Source organism: Temnothorax longispinosus, chromosome 6, assembly GCF_030848805.1.
Source record: "Temnothorax longispinosus isolate EJ_2023e chromosome 6, Tlon_JGU_v1, whole genome shotgun sequence".
NCBI classification, from domain to species: Eukaryota; Metazoa; Arthropoda; class Insecta; order Hymenoptera; family Formicidae; genus Temnothorax; species Temnothorax longispinosus.
The window spans coordinates 18,428,058-18,441,229 of record NC_092363.1 but is presented as its reverse complement, the minus strand read 5'-3'; the positions used below and the strand labels follow the sequence as shown (position 1 = coordinate 18,441,229).

The window sequence follows — 13,172 nt, the reverse complement described above, 5'->3', positions numbered from 1 at the left end:
CAGAGCAAAAAAAATCTAACTCGCGTACAAATGTATTGAATTGATCTCGTTCAAAGCGATAGAAAGATCGAAACACTGTCAAGATAATTAACGCGAAAATTAAATAATGCCCACTCTCTAATTTTGATATATAAATTCTACTGCAAATTTTCTAGCTACTGTCTCTTGTTGTATTTATTCGTTTATTTTTCTTCGATAAGAAAATTGTGATAAAAAAGAAAGAATAAAAAGAAGTCTGAAAAGAAATCGCAGGCTTTCATTGCCGAGCATGATTGCGAGCAGCGCGGTAGCGGCCAGGCACGTCGATTAAGCGTCGCGTGTGAATCAAGCGTGGGCAAAGCCATCGGGAGACAATAAAACCGGCGCTTCTCCGCCAGAAACGCTCCTGGAATCCGGCCAGATCGCTTTGTGTCGCGGACTCGCAACTAATGGTCGTTGACGAAATCGATTAACCCAAGCTTATTATATACGATAGAGCAGAAAAAAAAGATGATTTTGCATAATGTATAAGATTTATTTTAAGATTTTTGCAATCCCTGCCGTTAAAATTAAATATGTTTTAATTTAAATATCGTTATTTACAATTAACGAAAGAGAGAGAAAGAGAGGGGGAGAGAGTCGTCGAATTAAAAATATAAATATAGTTAGGATAATAACCAAATGAACAGTTGTCATAAGCATGTAAACATTCGAGCTCAATGATTTCATATGTATTTACTTGTAACAAGGACACTGCTTGTGGCAGACAAGGCAATTTCTGGCAGTTGAGATCGAGAGATCGGCAGTTGACACGATTGAAATAGTTTCCACAAAAGATTAAGAGACGAGTGCTAACCGAATAAAAATATTATACATAACGTTCTTATTTTAGAGCAGACTGTATATTTATGATATAGATATATCAACATTTAGAATTTGAGAGAAAAACGAGTTTTTCAGCCTAAAGTAAAAGAGAAAGAAAAGAAAGAAAAGTAGGAGCAGGAAAAAGTAAGTAACGAAAAATAAATTATTACAAAAAGATCTGGCCATAGAAAAGATACAAATAAAAATGTATAAAAGAGAGTTGCCGCGTGCGTACCACTTAAGTTATATTTTATTATATTTTCCATTTGGTAAAGTGATTAAGACGCGAATAAAAGTTAGAAATTCATATAGCTGATGGTTCAGACACCTATTATTACATGTGTAACCTTTCATCAATAACAAATTAATTTGTCAGAAGTCATTTTGTAACATGCTGCAAAAAATACGATTTGGACAACCGGTCGCCTAAATCATACCTGTGGTTCTTCTAAATTATACTGTTTTAAAAGTATCGAATTTATAAATTAAAATAATTAAAAATACAAGATTAATGAAAGTAGTTAATGAAAAAAATAATTAACTAATATTTACTTTATTAATAACTTATCAAAAAAAGATCAAGTAATATAACAATAATGAAAAGGTGAAAAGTAACATAATTCTAAATTATTTATCACGTAATCTAGAAATGCGTGCGCGCAAGTGTACAGTACGAGTTTCTATAATTCTAGATCGTATACCAACACGATATAGGAAACCTTGTGATTGTACGATTTAAGAAACTTGATAGATTTTATGAAAGGATCGATTTAATCTTTATAATAATTGCAAATATGTATATGCAAAAAATGTAAAATATTCTATAATAAATCGTCTTTTATAAAAATATAAAAATTTATAACAAAATTGCATGATGACATTATTATCAGCTATATAAAATAATCAAAAATTAACATCAGTTGTATCTGAATTTTCAAAATGTTGTTAAGACGCACAAAACAAAATGTAACCCGTTAAATTTTTGTCTATATTTCTCATTTCTCATTTCTCATTTATTTCATATTTTTGTTATTATAAATAATGATTATATTAAATAATAATACATATAAAATATTGAGATACGATTTACGCGACCGCCTGAGTACGCATTCGGCACTCTCTCCTATCGTTCCAGAGTCCAATTTCGTAAAAATAACAAATTACAGTTTAAATTTTCTACTTACTGTTAACCAGAGATCTCTGATATTGAATTTTATTTCTAAGTTGTACTGCACTATACATATAATGACATAAATACTAAAAATCATTTTCAGCATCGTCTCGGAACTAGCATTGCATGGATGCAGAGACAAGACAGAGGCAAACATTTATATTCATACTATCCAAAAAAGAATTTCAAGGAAACTACCCAATCTTGAACCACATATACAACTGTTTGATCTAATCAGTTGTCTTAATTACAAATAGAGCTCAAACTATAATATGGGTGGATCTCCTCCCGGATCTCCTCCGTCGAAGAAAAAGAAACTCTGCAAAGATGTAGGAGGTTCCTCAGAAGAAGCTTCTCAATCTACAACCTCTTCGAAAAAATCCCAAGAAAAATTATCCCCAAGACGTTTGGGAAGTTCTTCCCAAGAACAAACACCCCGACCAGAAACCTCTAGACCTTCGATCTCCTCAACATACCCTACTCTGACCTCCATATTAAAAATTCCTGCGAAAAAACTCCAAGAAATAAAACAAACTCCTTCGGCAGAAACCTCTTCATCTCAAACCCCTCCTTCCCAAGAACAAACTCCCCAACCAGGAACCTCTAAATCTTTGTTCTCTTCATCCCCTCCCCAAAAAAGACATTCGGGAAGTTCTTCCAAAAAACAAACACCCCGACCAGGAACCTCTAGACCTTTGATCTTCTCAACACACCCTACTCTAACCTCCATATTAAAAATTCCTGCGAAAAATCTCCAAGAAATAAAACAAACTCCTTCGGCAGAAACCTCTTCATCTCAAACCCCTCCTTCCCAAGAACAAACTCCCCAACCAGGAACCTCTAAATCTCCGTTCTCTTCATCCCCTCCCCAAAAAAGACATTTGGGAAGTTCTTCCGAAAAACAAACACCTCGACCAGGAACCTCTAGACCTTCAATCTCCTCAACACACCCTATTCTGACCTCCATATTAAAAATTCCTGCGAAAAATCTCCAAGAAATAAAACAAACTCCTTCGGCAGAAACCTCTTCATCTCAAACCCCTCCTTCCCAAGAACAAACTCCCCAATCAGGAACCTCTAAATCTCCGTTCTCTTCATCCCCTCCCCAAAAAAGACATTCGGGAAGTTCTTTCCAAGAACAAACACCCCGACCAGGAACCTCTAGACCTTCGATCTCCTCAACACACCCTACTCTAACCTCCATATTAATAATTCCTGCAAAAAATCTCCAAGAAATAAAACAAACTCCTTCGGCAGAAACCTCTTCATCTCAAACCCCTCCTTCCCAAGAACAAACTCCCCAACCAGGAACCTCTAAATCTCCGTTCTCTTCATCCCCTCCCCAAAAAAGACATTCGGGAAGTTCTTCCGAAAAACAAACACCCCGACCAGGAACCTCTAGACCTTCGATCTCCTCAACACACTCTATTCTGACCTCTATATTAAAAATTCCTGCAAAAATTCTCCAAAAAATAAAACAAACTCCTTCGGCAGAAACCTCTTCATCTCAAACCTCTCCTTCCCAAGAACAAACTCCCCAACCAGGAACCTCTAAATCTCCGTTCTCTTCATCCCCTCCCCAAAAAAGACATTCGGGAAGTTCTTCCGAAAAACAAACACCCCGACCAGGAACCTCTAGACCTTCGATCTCCTCAACACACCCTATTCTGACCTCCATATTAAAAATTCCTGCGAAAAATCTCCAAAAAATAAAACAAACTCCTTCGGCAGAAACCTCTTCATCTCAAACCCCTCCTTCCCAAGAACAAACTCCCCAACCAGGAACCTCTAAATCTCCGTTCTCTTCATCCCCTCCCCAAAAAAGACATTCGGGAAGTTCTTTCGAAAAACAAACACCCCGACCAGGAACCTCTAGACCTTCGATCTCCTCAACACACCCTATTCTGACCTCCATATTAAAAAGTCCTCCGAAAAATCTCCAAAAAATAAAACAAACTCCTTCGGCAGAAACCTCTTCATCTCAAACCCCTCCTTCCCAAGAACAAACTCCCCAATCAGGAACCTCTCAATCTCCGATCTCTCCAGCAGAAGACCTTTCTGTGATCGCCAAATTAATAACCCTTCTGGAAACTTATCGCCGAGAAATAGAACACTCTCCTTCGGCAGGAATTTCAAGAACAAGCGAGGAAACGGAAGAATCACATACGTGTTCTAAATGCGGAGAAAATTATAAATCTATTTTCTGGCTTGCATATCATCTGTTAACAAAGCATAAATAGATTCGCCTGCCAAAAAATAGAACATAAGAAAACCAAATTTTGACACCGAATAACGATAACTCGAAATTCGAATGGTGAACTGTGTTATTCGTAGACGACTTATCACTATCAAATCGGCGATAATCTTTCTCTCTCTACTCGCGATCAATGGCTGCGTTCAGCAGAAAAAGCTCAGTGAACGCTTAAATGATTCCTGAATATAATTGGTTTAGTTCTTTACTGAATCTCACAATAAGTATAGAAACCAATCCTAACAAAAAATCATTAAGCGCCAACAAGTTGCTTTTTTCACTGAATGTAGTCAATGATGTCGCGAAAGTTTCGTTTGTAATATAAAGTAGGTACGTACTAATTACTTCTGACCCGCTAATATTTCACGACTCGCGCGACAATATTATCGTTTGATTACATCACAACAAGCTAACAATATAATTTAATGTGGATAATATGCATTCGCATGCATGCGTGTGTTACATTAGTGAACTGTTAGCTTGTTACACTAAATTCACTCATACGAGTCATCAATAAACATTTATTCACGGCATTTTGCGCTATACGATTGGGTTTGTAAGATGCAAATAGAAAAAGTCGATTACATATTCAATATGCAATGGTGGAATTAAATAACAATCTTACGATAGAGAATTTACCGCATGTTTAATATCTGTGGAAAAGTATTGACGTTAATATAAGGTAAAAGCTAACAGTTAAAGTTCGCTCCACGTTCGTTTAACGACATTGCATGTGTATTAATCATTTATATATATATATATATATATATATATATATATATATATATATATATATATATATATGGTAAATATGCATAGAAGGTCAGTACTCATTAATTTTATCGCTACTTAAATATGTTGTAGAGAAGGTCTTTCTGAGTAATTCTACGCAAGAAAAAAGTGGGGGACGACATTCGTTTCAAAGATGTAACAAATTAAAGTTTCACAATTTTCATCCTGAAAAATGTAATTTATTGATACATAGACAGTGTAGGCGAAGGTGGGTGGAAGTGGGATAAACCTCGCTTCGTGTGGAAAGTTGCAAGCATGTGGAACCGTACAATAATGAAGAACAACAATTTATGCTTTTGTCACTGTTAAAGCAGAGAGAATACTTTATACATATACTTTTTAAAATATAAAATTGTATGCATACTTTTCAATATACTATTTTCTGCTTTAACAAATTACTTTAAGCATTTTCAAACGATGCGACTTTCTACACGAATTAAGGTCCCCCCTTATCCACCCCTGCTTACGGGGGAGGGGTGGTAGCCTACACGTGTACTGTCTATACACACATATCAGCAAATTACTTTTCTTAAAATTAATGTTACTTTATAATATCTAAAAAAAGTAATAAAATTGTGAAACTTTAATTTGCTATTTCTTCTAAACCAATACTGTCCCCCACTTATTTCTTGCGCAGAATTACTCAGAAAGACCTCCCCTACAATATTTAAGTGGCGATAAAATTAGTGAGTACTGGCCTTTTATGCACATTTACCATATATTTAATATGTAATGTAAATTATTAAAATATACATAAGAAATGATTGCGACAATATTATTATATGTAAACCATATTATATTTTACATATAATAATCACCTTATTTGTAAAACATATAAGGTAAAAACCAATATTTCTTAAAATATTTTACTATAAGACAGACTGCGCATTAATGCTACGTAAAAAAATAAATTATGATAAACTCTACGTTTTCTTTAACATTTAACTGACATGGGTTTGTAATGTAGAAATTCTTTTTTTGCGTTATAATTATCTTTCCGTAATATACAAATATATCATATCTAGCATGAGTTTTAAAAAATAAAAAAAATTATTTTCTACAGTATGTTTTGTTTTCAGAACATACGTCGCGTGATTAACATATAACTTTAAAATTAAGATTTAATAAATATAACACTGTAATATTTTTTTATCTGACAAAATTAATTGGTTAATTACTATGATAAAGCTATCAAAAAATTATTGTAAAAAAATTATAACTAACAATCTCATCATCGATAGACATAACTGATTGTGTGAAATGTATGAGTATTAATGTAACAATCAATTTTTATTTTTGTATTCTCTTTTATTTAATAAAAATCATGTCATTGTAACGGTAAAGAAACAAATTTCATTCTCTTATCAATTGTCATTTAAATTATTAAAATGTCATTTCTTTCCTTTATTGGTCGTTTCAAAAGAATGTCTTACGGGAAACATTCGAGTTCAATGCTTTCATATGTATTTACTTCTAATAAGGACACTGCTTGTGGCAGACAAAGCAATTTCTGGCAGTTGAGATCGAGAAGTGACACGGTCGACGGTGACATGAACAAAATAATTTCTTAACACAAAAGATTAAGAGACGAGTGCTAAACAAATAAAAATATTATATATAACGTTCTTATTTTAAACCAGTCTATATATTTATGATACAGATATATCGACATTTGGAATTAGAGAGAAAAACGAGTTTTTCAGCCTAAAGTAAAATAGAAAAAAGAGAAAGAAAAGTAGGAGCAGGAAAAAGTAAATAACGAAAAAAACATTATTACAAAAATATCTGGCCATAGAAAAGATAGAAATAAAAATATATAGGGAAGAGTTGCCGCCTGCGTACCACTTAAGTTATTTTTTATTATATTTTCCATTTAGTAAAATGATTAAGACGCGAATAAAAGTTAGAAATTAATATAGCTGATGTTTCAGACACCTATTATTACATATTTAACCATTCAACAATAATAAATTGATTTGTTATAAGTCATTTTGTAACATGCTGCAAAAGGTACGATTTAGGCAACCGGTCGCCTAAATCATACCTGTAGGTCTTCTAAATTATACTTTTTTAAAAGTATCGAATTTATAAATAAAAATAATTAAAAATATAAGATTAATAAAAGCAAAAATTAAATAATGCCCATTCTCTAATTTTGATACATAGATTCTACTGCAAAATTTCTACTGTTTCTTGTCGTATTTATTTGTTTGTTTTTCTTCGAGAAAAAAATCGTGATAAAAAAGAAAGAATGAAAAGAAATCTGAAAAGAAATCGCAGGCGTTCATTGCCGAGCTTGATTGCGAGCAGCGCGGTAGCGGCTAGGCACGTCGATTAAGCGTCGCGTGCGAATCAAGCGTGGGCAAAGCCATCGGGAAACAATAAGACCGGCGCGTCTCCGCCAGAAACGCTCCCGGAATCCGGCCTGATCGCTTTGTGTCGCGGACTCGCAACTAATGATCGTTGACGACATCGATTAACCCAAGCTTATTATATAGGTACGCTAAAGCATAGAAAAGAAAATAATTTTGCATAATGTATAAGATCTATTTTAAGATTTTTGCAATTCCTGCCGTTAAAGTTAAATCTGTTTTAATTTAAATATTTGCAATTCACGAGAGAGAGAGAGAGAGAGAGAGAGAGAGAGAGAGAAAGAGAGAGAGAAAGAGAGAGAGAGAGAGAGAGAGAGAGCGAGTCGTCAAATTATAAATATAAATATAGTTAGGATAATAACCAAATGAACAGTTGTCATAAGCATATAAACATTCGAGTTCAATGTTTTCATATGTATTTACTTGTAATAAGGGCACTGCTTGTGGCAGACAAGGCAATTTCTGGCAGTTGAGATCGAGAAGTGACACGATCGACAGTGACACGAACGAAATAGTTTCCACAAAAAATTGAGAGACGAGTGCTAACCGAATAAAAATATTATACATAACGTTCTTATTTTAGAGCAGACTGTATATTTATGATATAGATATATCCAACATTTAGAATTTAAGGGGAAAACGAGTTTTTCAGCCCAAAGTAAAAGAGAAAGAAGAGAAAGAAAAGTAGGAGCAGGAAAAAGTAAGTAACGAAAAATACATTATTACAAAAAGATCTGGCCATAGAATAGATAGAAATAAAAATGTATAAAGGAGAGTTGCCGCGTGCGTACTACTTAAGTTATTTTTTATTATATTTTCCATTTGCTGATTAGGACGCGAATAAAAATTAGAAATTATAGCTGATGCTTCAGGCATCTATTATTACATGTTTAACCTTGTACCAATAACAAATTAATTTGTTATAAGTCATTTTGTAACATGCTGCAAAAGGTACGATTTAGACAACCGGTCGCCTAAATCATACCTGCAATGTGGTTCTTCTAAATTATACTGTTTTGAAAGTATCGAATTTATAAATTAAATTAAATAATTAAAAATATAAGATTAATAAAAGAAATCATTAACTAATATTTATTTTATTAATAATTTATCAAAAAAGGATCAAGTAATAATTAACAATATAGAAAAGATAAGGACGTCACTGTCGTGACGTCAAGAATATTTAACTTCTTTTGAATTTATAAATGTTCGAATTCTCCCAAATTCTTTCTTCCTGAGTTTTTCAAACGCATGTTTGAAAACGGACTTGTTGGAATATCCGTTTAAACAATAATATTTACACGAATCTTTCTGGCTCCTACAAATTCTGTCTACGTGTTAACATAATTCTAAATTATTTGTCACGTAATCTAGAAATGCGTGCGCGCGAGTGTACAGCACGAGTTTCTATAATTCTAGATCGTACTAACACGATATAGAAAACCTTGTGATTGTACGATTTAGAAAACTTGATAGATTTTATAAAAAGATCGATTTAATCTTTATAATAATTGCAAATATGTATATGCAAAAAATGTAAAATATTCTATAATAAACCGTCTCTTATAAAAATATAAAAATTTATAACAACACACTCTCAGAAAGAATTTCTAATAACGAGACAAAAAATATTTTTCACATGTTTACTCTCATCACAACCTGAAGCAGTATAAAAATAAAACAATATTAAGATTAAATTAATAATTCCTATTCTCCTCTGTCGAATAAAATAAAATTGACTTAATATTTTGAGACAAAAGTAATATGTATAAATTTAAGCTGATATATTCTTGCGTTTAGATCTTCACGCGATGTTATCCGTGTTAACCACAATATTTAGCGCGAAACCGATGTGTGCTACCGTTTTTCGTTTCGTCAACGCCAATAACGTGATACGCTATTGACCGAGAACGAAGCGCAAGTGTTTACATCAACGTCGTAGTCGTAGATATAAATTAAGGCAGAGTGAAACGTAAGTCATGAAAGGTCATGTACAACAACCTTTTTCGTCTTACGTTTTTCTTTGCCTTAATTTATATTTATGCTACAACAGATGTCTCGTTCTCTCAGCCATACGCGAGTAACGTGTTCGTGCCTGTGGTGGATCTAATTATTGCCTGTGGGAAATCTGATTTATTATGAATAAAAGTTTACCAAATAATATCTGTGTTTTCGCTCATAATATCCGTGTTTCAAAAATCTTTACTTTATTTTATCGCACAAAAAATCTTGGAAAAATAACATAAAATTCCTGACAATCTACACTAAGAAAAAAATGTCCTGGATTTTAGTTAATATTTTAGTTTGCATACAACTGTGACTCTATTTATAAAAATGAAAATTTCCCTTTTTATTAGTATATGTGTATTTACTGAGAAAAAAATATACTAATAAAAAAGAAAAATTTTTTTTTCATTTTAATAAATAAAGTCACAGTTGTATGCAAACTAATATTTACTAAAATCCAGGACATTTTTTCCTTAGTGTACAAATATTTTCTGCAAAAGTATAGAATAAGATTTCCTTCAGATCCGTCTATAGATCCGTCTAGTTCAATCAAGAATATTATAAGATTGTTACAAATTGCTATCTAAATCTTTCTGAGAAAATTAAAAGGAAAAGCATTAAGATTATTTTATTCTAGATTTAAGAATTCCTCTATTTAAGATAAAAATATTCTTGTTTCAATACTAAATATGACTGGCCCTATTTCAATGCTATTTTATGATAGATTAAAAGTAATAGCATTATGTCTAGAAGTATTTTCTGTGGGTGTAAATATTGATTATATTAAATAATAATACATATAAAATATTGAGATACGATTTACGCGACCGCCTGAGTACGCATTCGGCAACTCTCTCCTATCGTTCCAGAGTCCAATTCCGTAAAAATAACAAATTACAGTTTAAATTTTCGACTTATTGTTAACCAGAGATCTCTGACATTGAATTTTATTTCTAAGTTGTACTGCACTATACATATAATGACATAAATACTAAAAATCATTTTCAGCATCGTCTCGGAACTAGTATTGCAGAGACACTGGATGCAGAGACAAGACAGAAACAAACATTTATATTCATACTACCCAAAAAGGAATTTCAAGGAAACTACCCAATCTTGAACCACATATACAACTGCTTGATCTAATCAGTTGTCTTAATTACAAATAGAGCTCGAACTATAATATGGCCATGAACGGATCTCCTCCATCGAAGAAGAAGAAACTCTGCAAAGATGTAGGAAGTTCCTCAGAAGAAGCTTCTTCAGAAGAAGAAGCTAATCAATCTACAACCCCTCCGAAAAAATCCCAAGAAAAATTATCCGCAAGACATTCGGGAAGTTCTTCCCAAGAACAAACTCCCCAACCAGAAACCTCTCGATCTCAGACCTTCGCAGCACAAACCCCTCCGAAAGATCTCCAAGAAACAGAACCAAGTACTTCGGCAGGAACAAGCGAGGAAACGATAGAATTAGGAATGTGTCCTCTTTGCGAACAACCTTTAACAAAAGAAACGTTATATCTGCACTTAGTCATGGGTGAATGGCTCCATTGGCCTAGGAGAAAACCAACTCCTTCTCCGACTTCCTCAGCACAAACCAGTCCGGAACATCTCCAAGAACAAACTCCCCAACCAGAAACCTCTCGATCTCAGACCTTCGCAGCACAAACCCCTCCGAAAGATCTCCAAGAAACAGAACCAAGTACTTCGGCAAGAACAGAACAAACTCGTTATCCAGGATTCCCACCATCATTTGTGATCACCGCATTAATATACAGTCTGAGAACTTATAGAGGATTTGTAGAACATTCCCAACAAACTCCTTCGGCAGGAACCTTAAGAACAAGCGAGGAAACGGAAGAATTACATACGTGTCCTAAATGCAAAAAAAGTTTTACATCTATTTTGTCTCTTATATATCATTTGTTAAAAATACATTATAAATCGAAAAGTCCTTCGCAAGAACAAAGTCCTTCGGCACAAACCTCTCAACCTTCGACCTCTCAACCTTCGACCTCTCAACCTTCGACCTCTCAACCTTCGACCTCTCAACCTATCTCTCCAGCAGAAGATCTTTCTACGATCGATTTGATCAACGAATTAATAAAACTTCTGGAAACTTATCGCCGAGAAATAGAACACTCTCCTTCGGCAGGAACCTCAAGAACAAGCGAGGAAACGGAAGAATCACATACGTGTTCTAAATGCGGAGATAAATTTAAATCTATTTTCGTGCTTGCATTTCATCTGTTATTTAAGCACGATTTTTTTATAGATAAACAGATTCGCCAGCCAAAAAAATAGAACATAAGAAAACCAAATTTTGATACCGAATAACGATAACTCGAAATTCGAATGGTGAACTGTGTACTTCGTATATAAGGTAGACGACTTATGACTATCAAATCGGCGATAATCTTTTTCGTTCTACTCGCGATCAATAGCTGCGTTCAGCAGAAAAAGGTCAGTGAGCGCTTAAAATGATTCCTGAATATGATTGGTTTAGTTCTTTACTGGATCTAACAATAAGCGTAAAAATCAATCCTAATAAAAAATCATTAAGCGCCAAAGAGTCGCTTTTTTCACTGAACGTAGCCAATGATGTCGCGAGAGTTTTGTTTGTAATATAAAGTATGTACGTACTAATTACTTCTGACACGCTAATATTTCACGACTCGCGCGACAATATTATCGTTTGATTATATCACAACAAGCTAACAATATCATTTAATGTGGATAATATGCATCCGCATGCATGCGTGTGTTACATTAGTGAATTGTTAGCTTGTTACTAAATTCACTCGTACGAGTCATCAATAAACATTTATTCACGGCATCTTGCGCTATACGATTGGCTTTGCTGTTTGCAAAATGCAAATAGAAAAAGTCCATTACATATTCAATAGTAAATCTATGCAATGGTGGAATTAAACAACAATTCTAACGATAGAAAATTTACCGAATGTTTAATGTCTACGGAAAAGTATTGACGTTAATATAAAGTAAGAACCAACAGTTAAAGTTCGCTCCACGTTCGTTTAACGACATTGCATGTGTATTAATAATTTATATATTTGGTAAATATGCATAAAAGGTCAGTACTCATTAATTTTATCGCCACTTAAATATGTTATAGAGAAGGTCTTTCTGAGTAATTCTACGGAAGAAAAAACTTATTTCTTGCGTAGAATTACTCAGAAAGACCTCCCCTACAATATTTAAGTGGCGATAAAATTAGTGAGTACTGACCTTTTATGCACATTTACCATATATTTAATATGTAATGTAAATTATTAAAATATACATAAGAAATGATTGCGACAATATTATTATATGTAAACCATATTATATTTTACATATAATAATCACCTTATTTATAAAACATATAAGATAAAAACCAATATTTCTTAAAATATTTTACTATAAGACAGGTTGCGCATTAATGCTACGTGAAAAATAAATTATGATAAACTCTTTTTCTCTCTAACATTTAACTGACATGGGTTTGTAATGTAGAAATTCTTTTTTTTACGTTATAATTATCTTTCCCTAATATACAAATATATCATATATCTAGCATGAGTTTTAAAAAGTAAAAAAAAAATTATTTTCTACAGTGTTTTGTTTTCAGAACGTCGCGTGATTAACATATAACTTTAAAATTAAGATTTAATAAATATGACATTGTAATATTTTTTATTTGACAAAATTAATTAGTTAATTACTATGATAAAACT

General features: G+C 33.1%; 2 protein-coding genes across 2 annotated transcripts in view; one reads left to right on the top strand and one right to left on the bottom strand.

Moving 5' to 3' along the window:
* Pde9 (phosphodiesterase 9) overlaps positions 1-13,172 on the bottom strand; it is a 144,874-nt gene that overhangs the window by 115,638 nt on the left and 16,064 nt on the right. The window lies entirely within an intron of this gene.
* Positions 7,745-11,852, top strand: LOC139815243 (uncharacterized). Its single transcript, XM_071782024.1, has 2 exons — positions 7,745-8,129; positions 10,445-11,852. Exon 2 carries the CDS (start codon positions 10,621-10,623, stop codon positions 11,737-11,739), a length of 1,119 nt encoding a protein of 372 aa, XP_071638125.1. The 5' UTR covers positions 7,745-8,129; positions 10,445-10,620; the 3' UTR covers positions 11,740-11,852.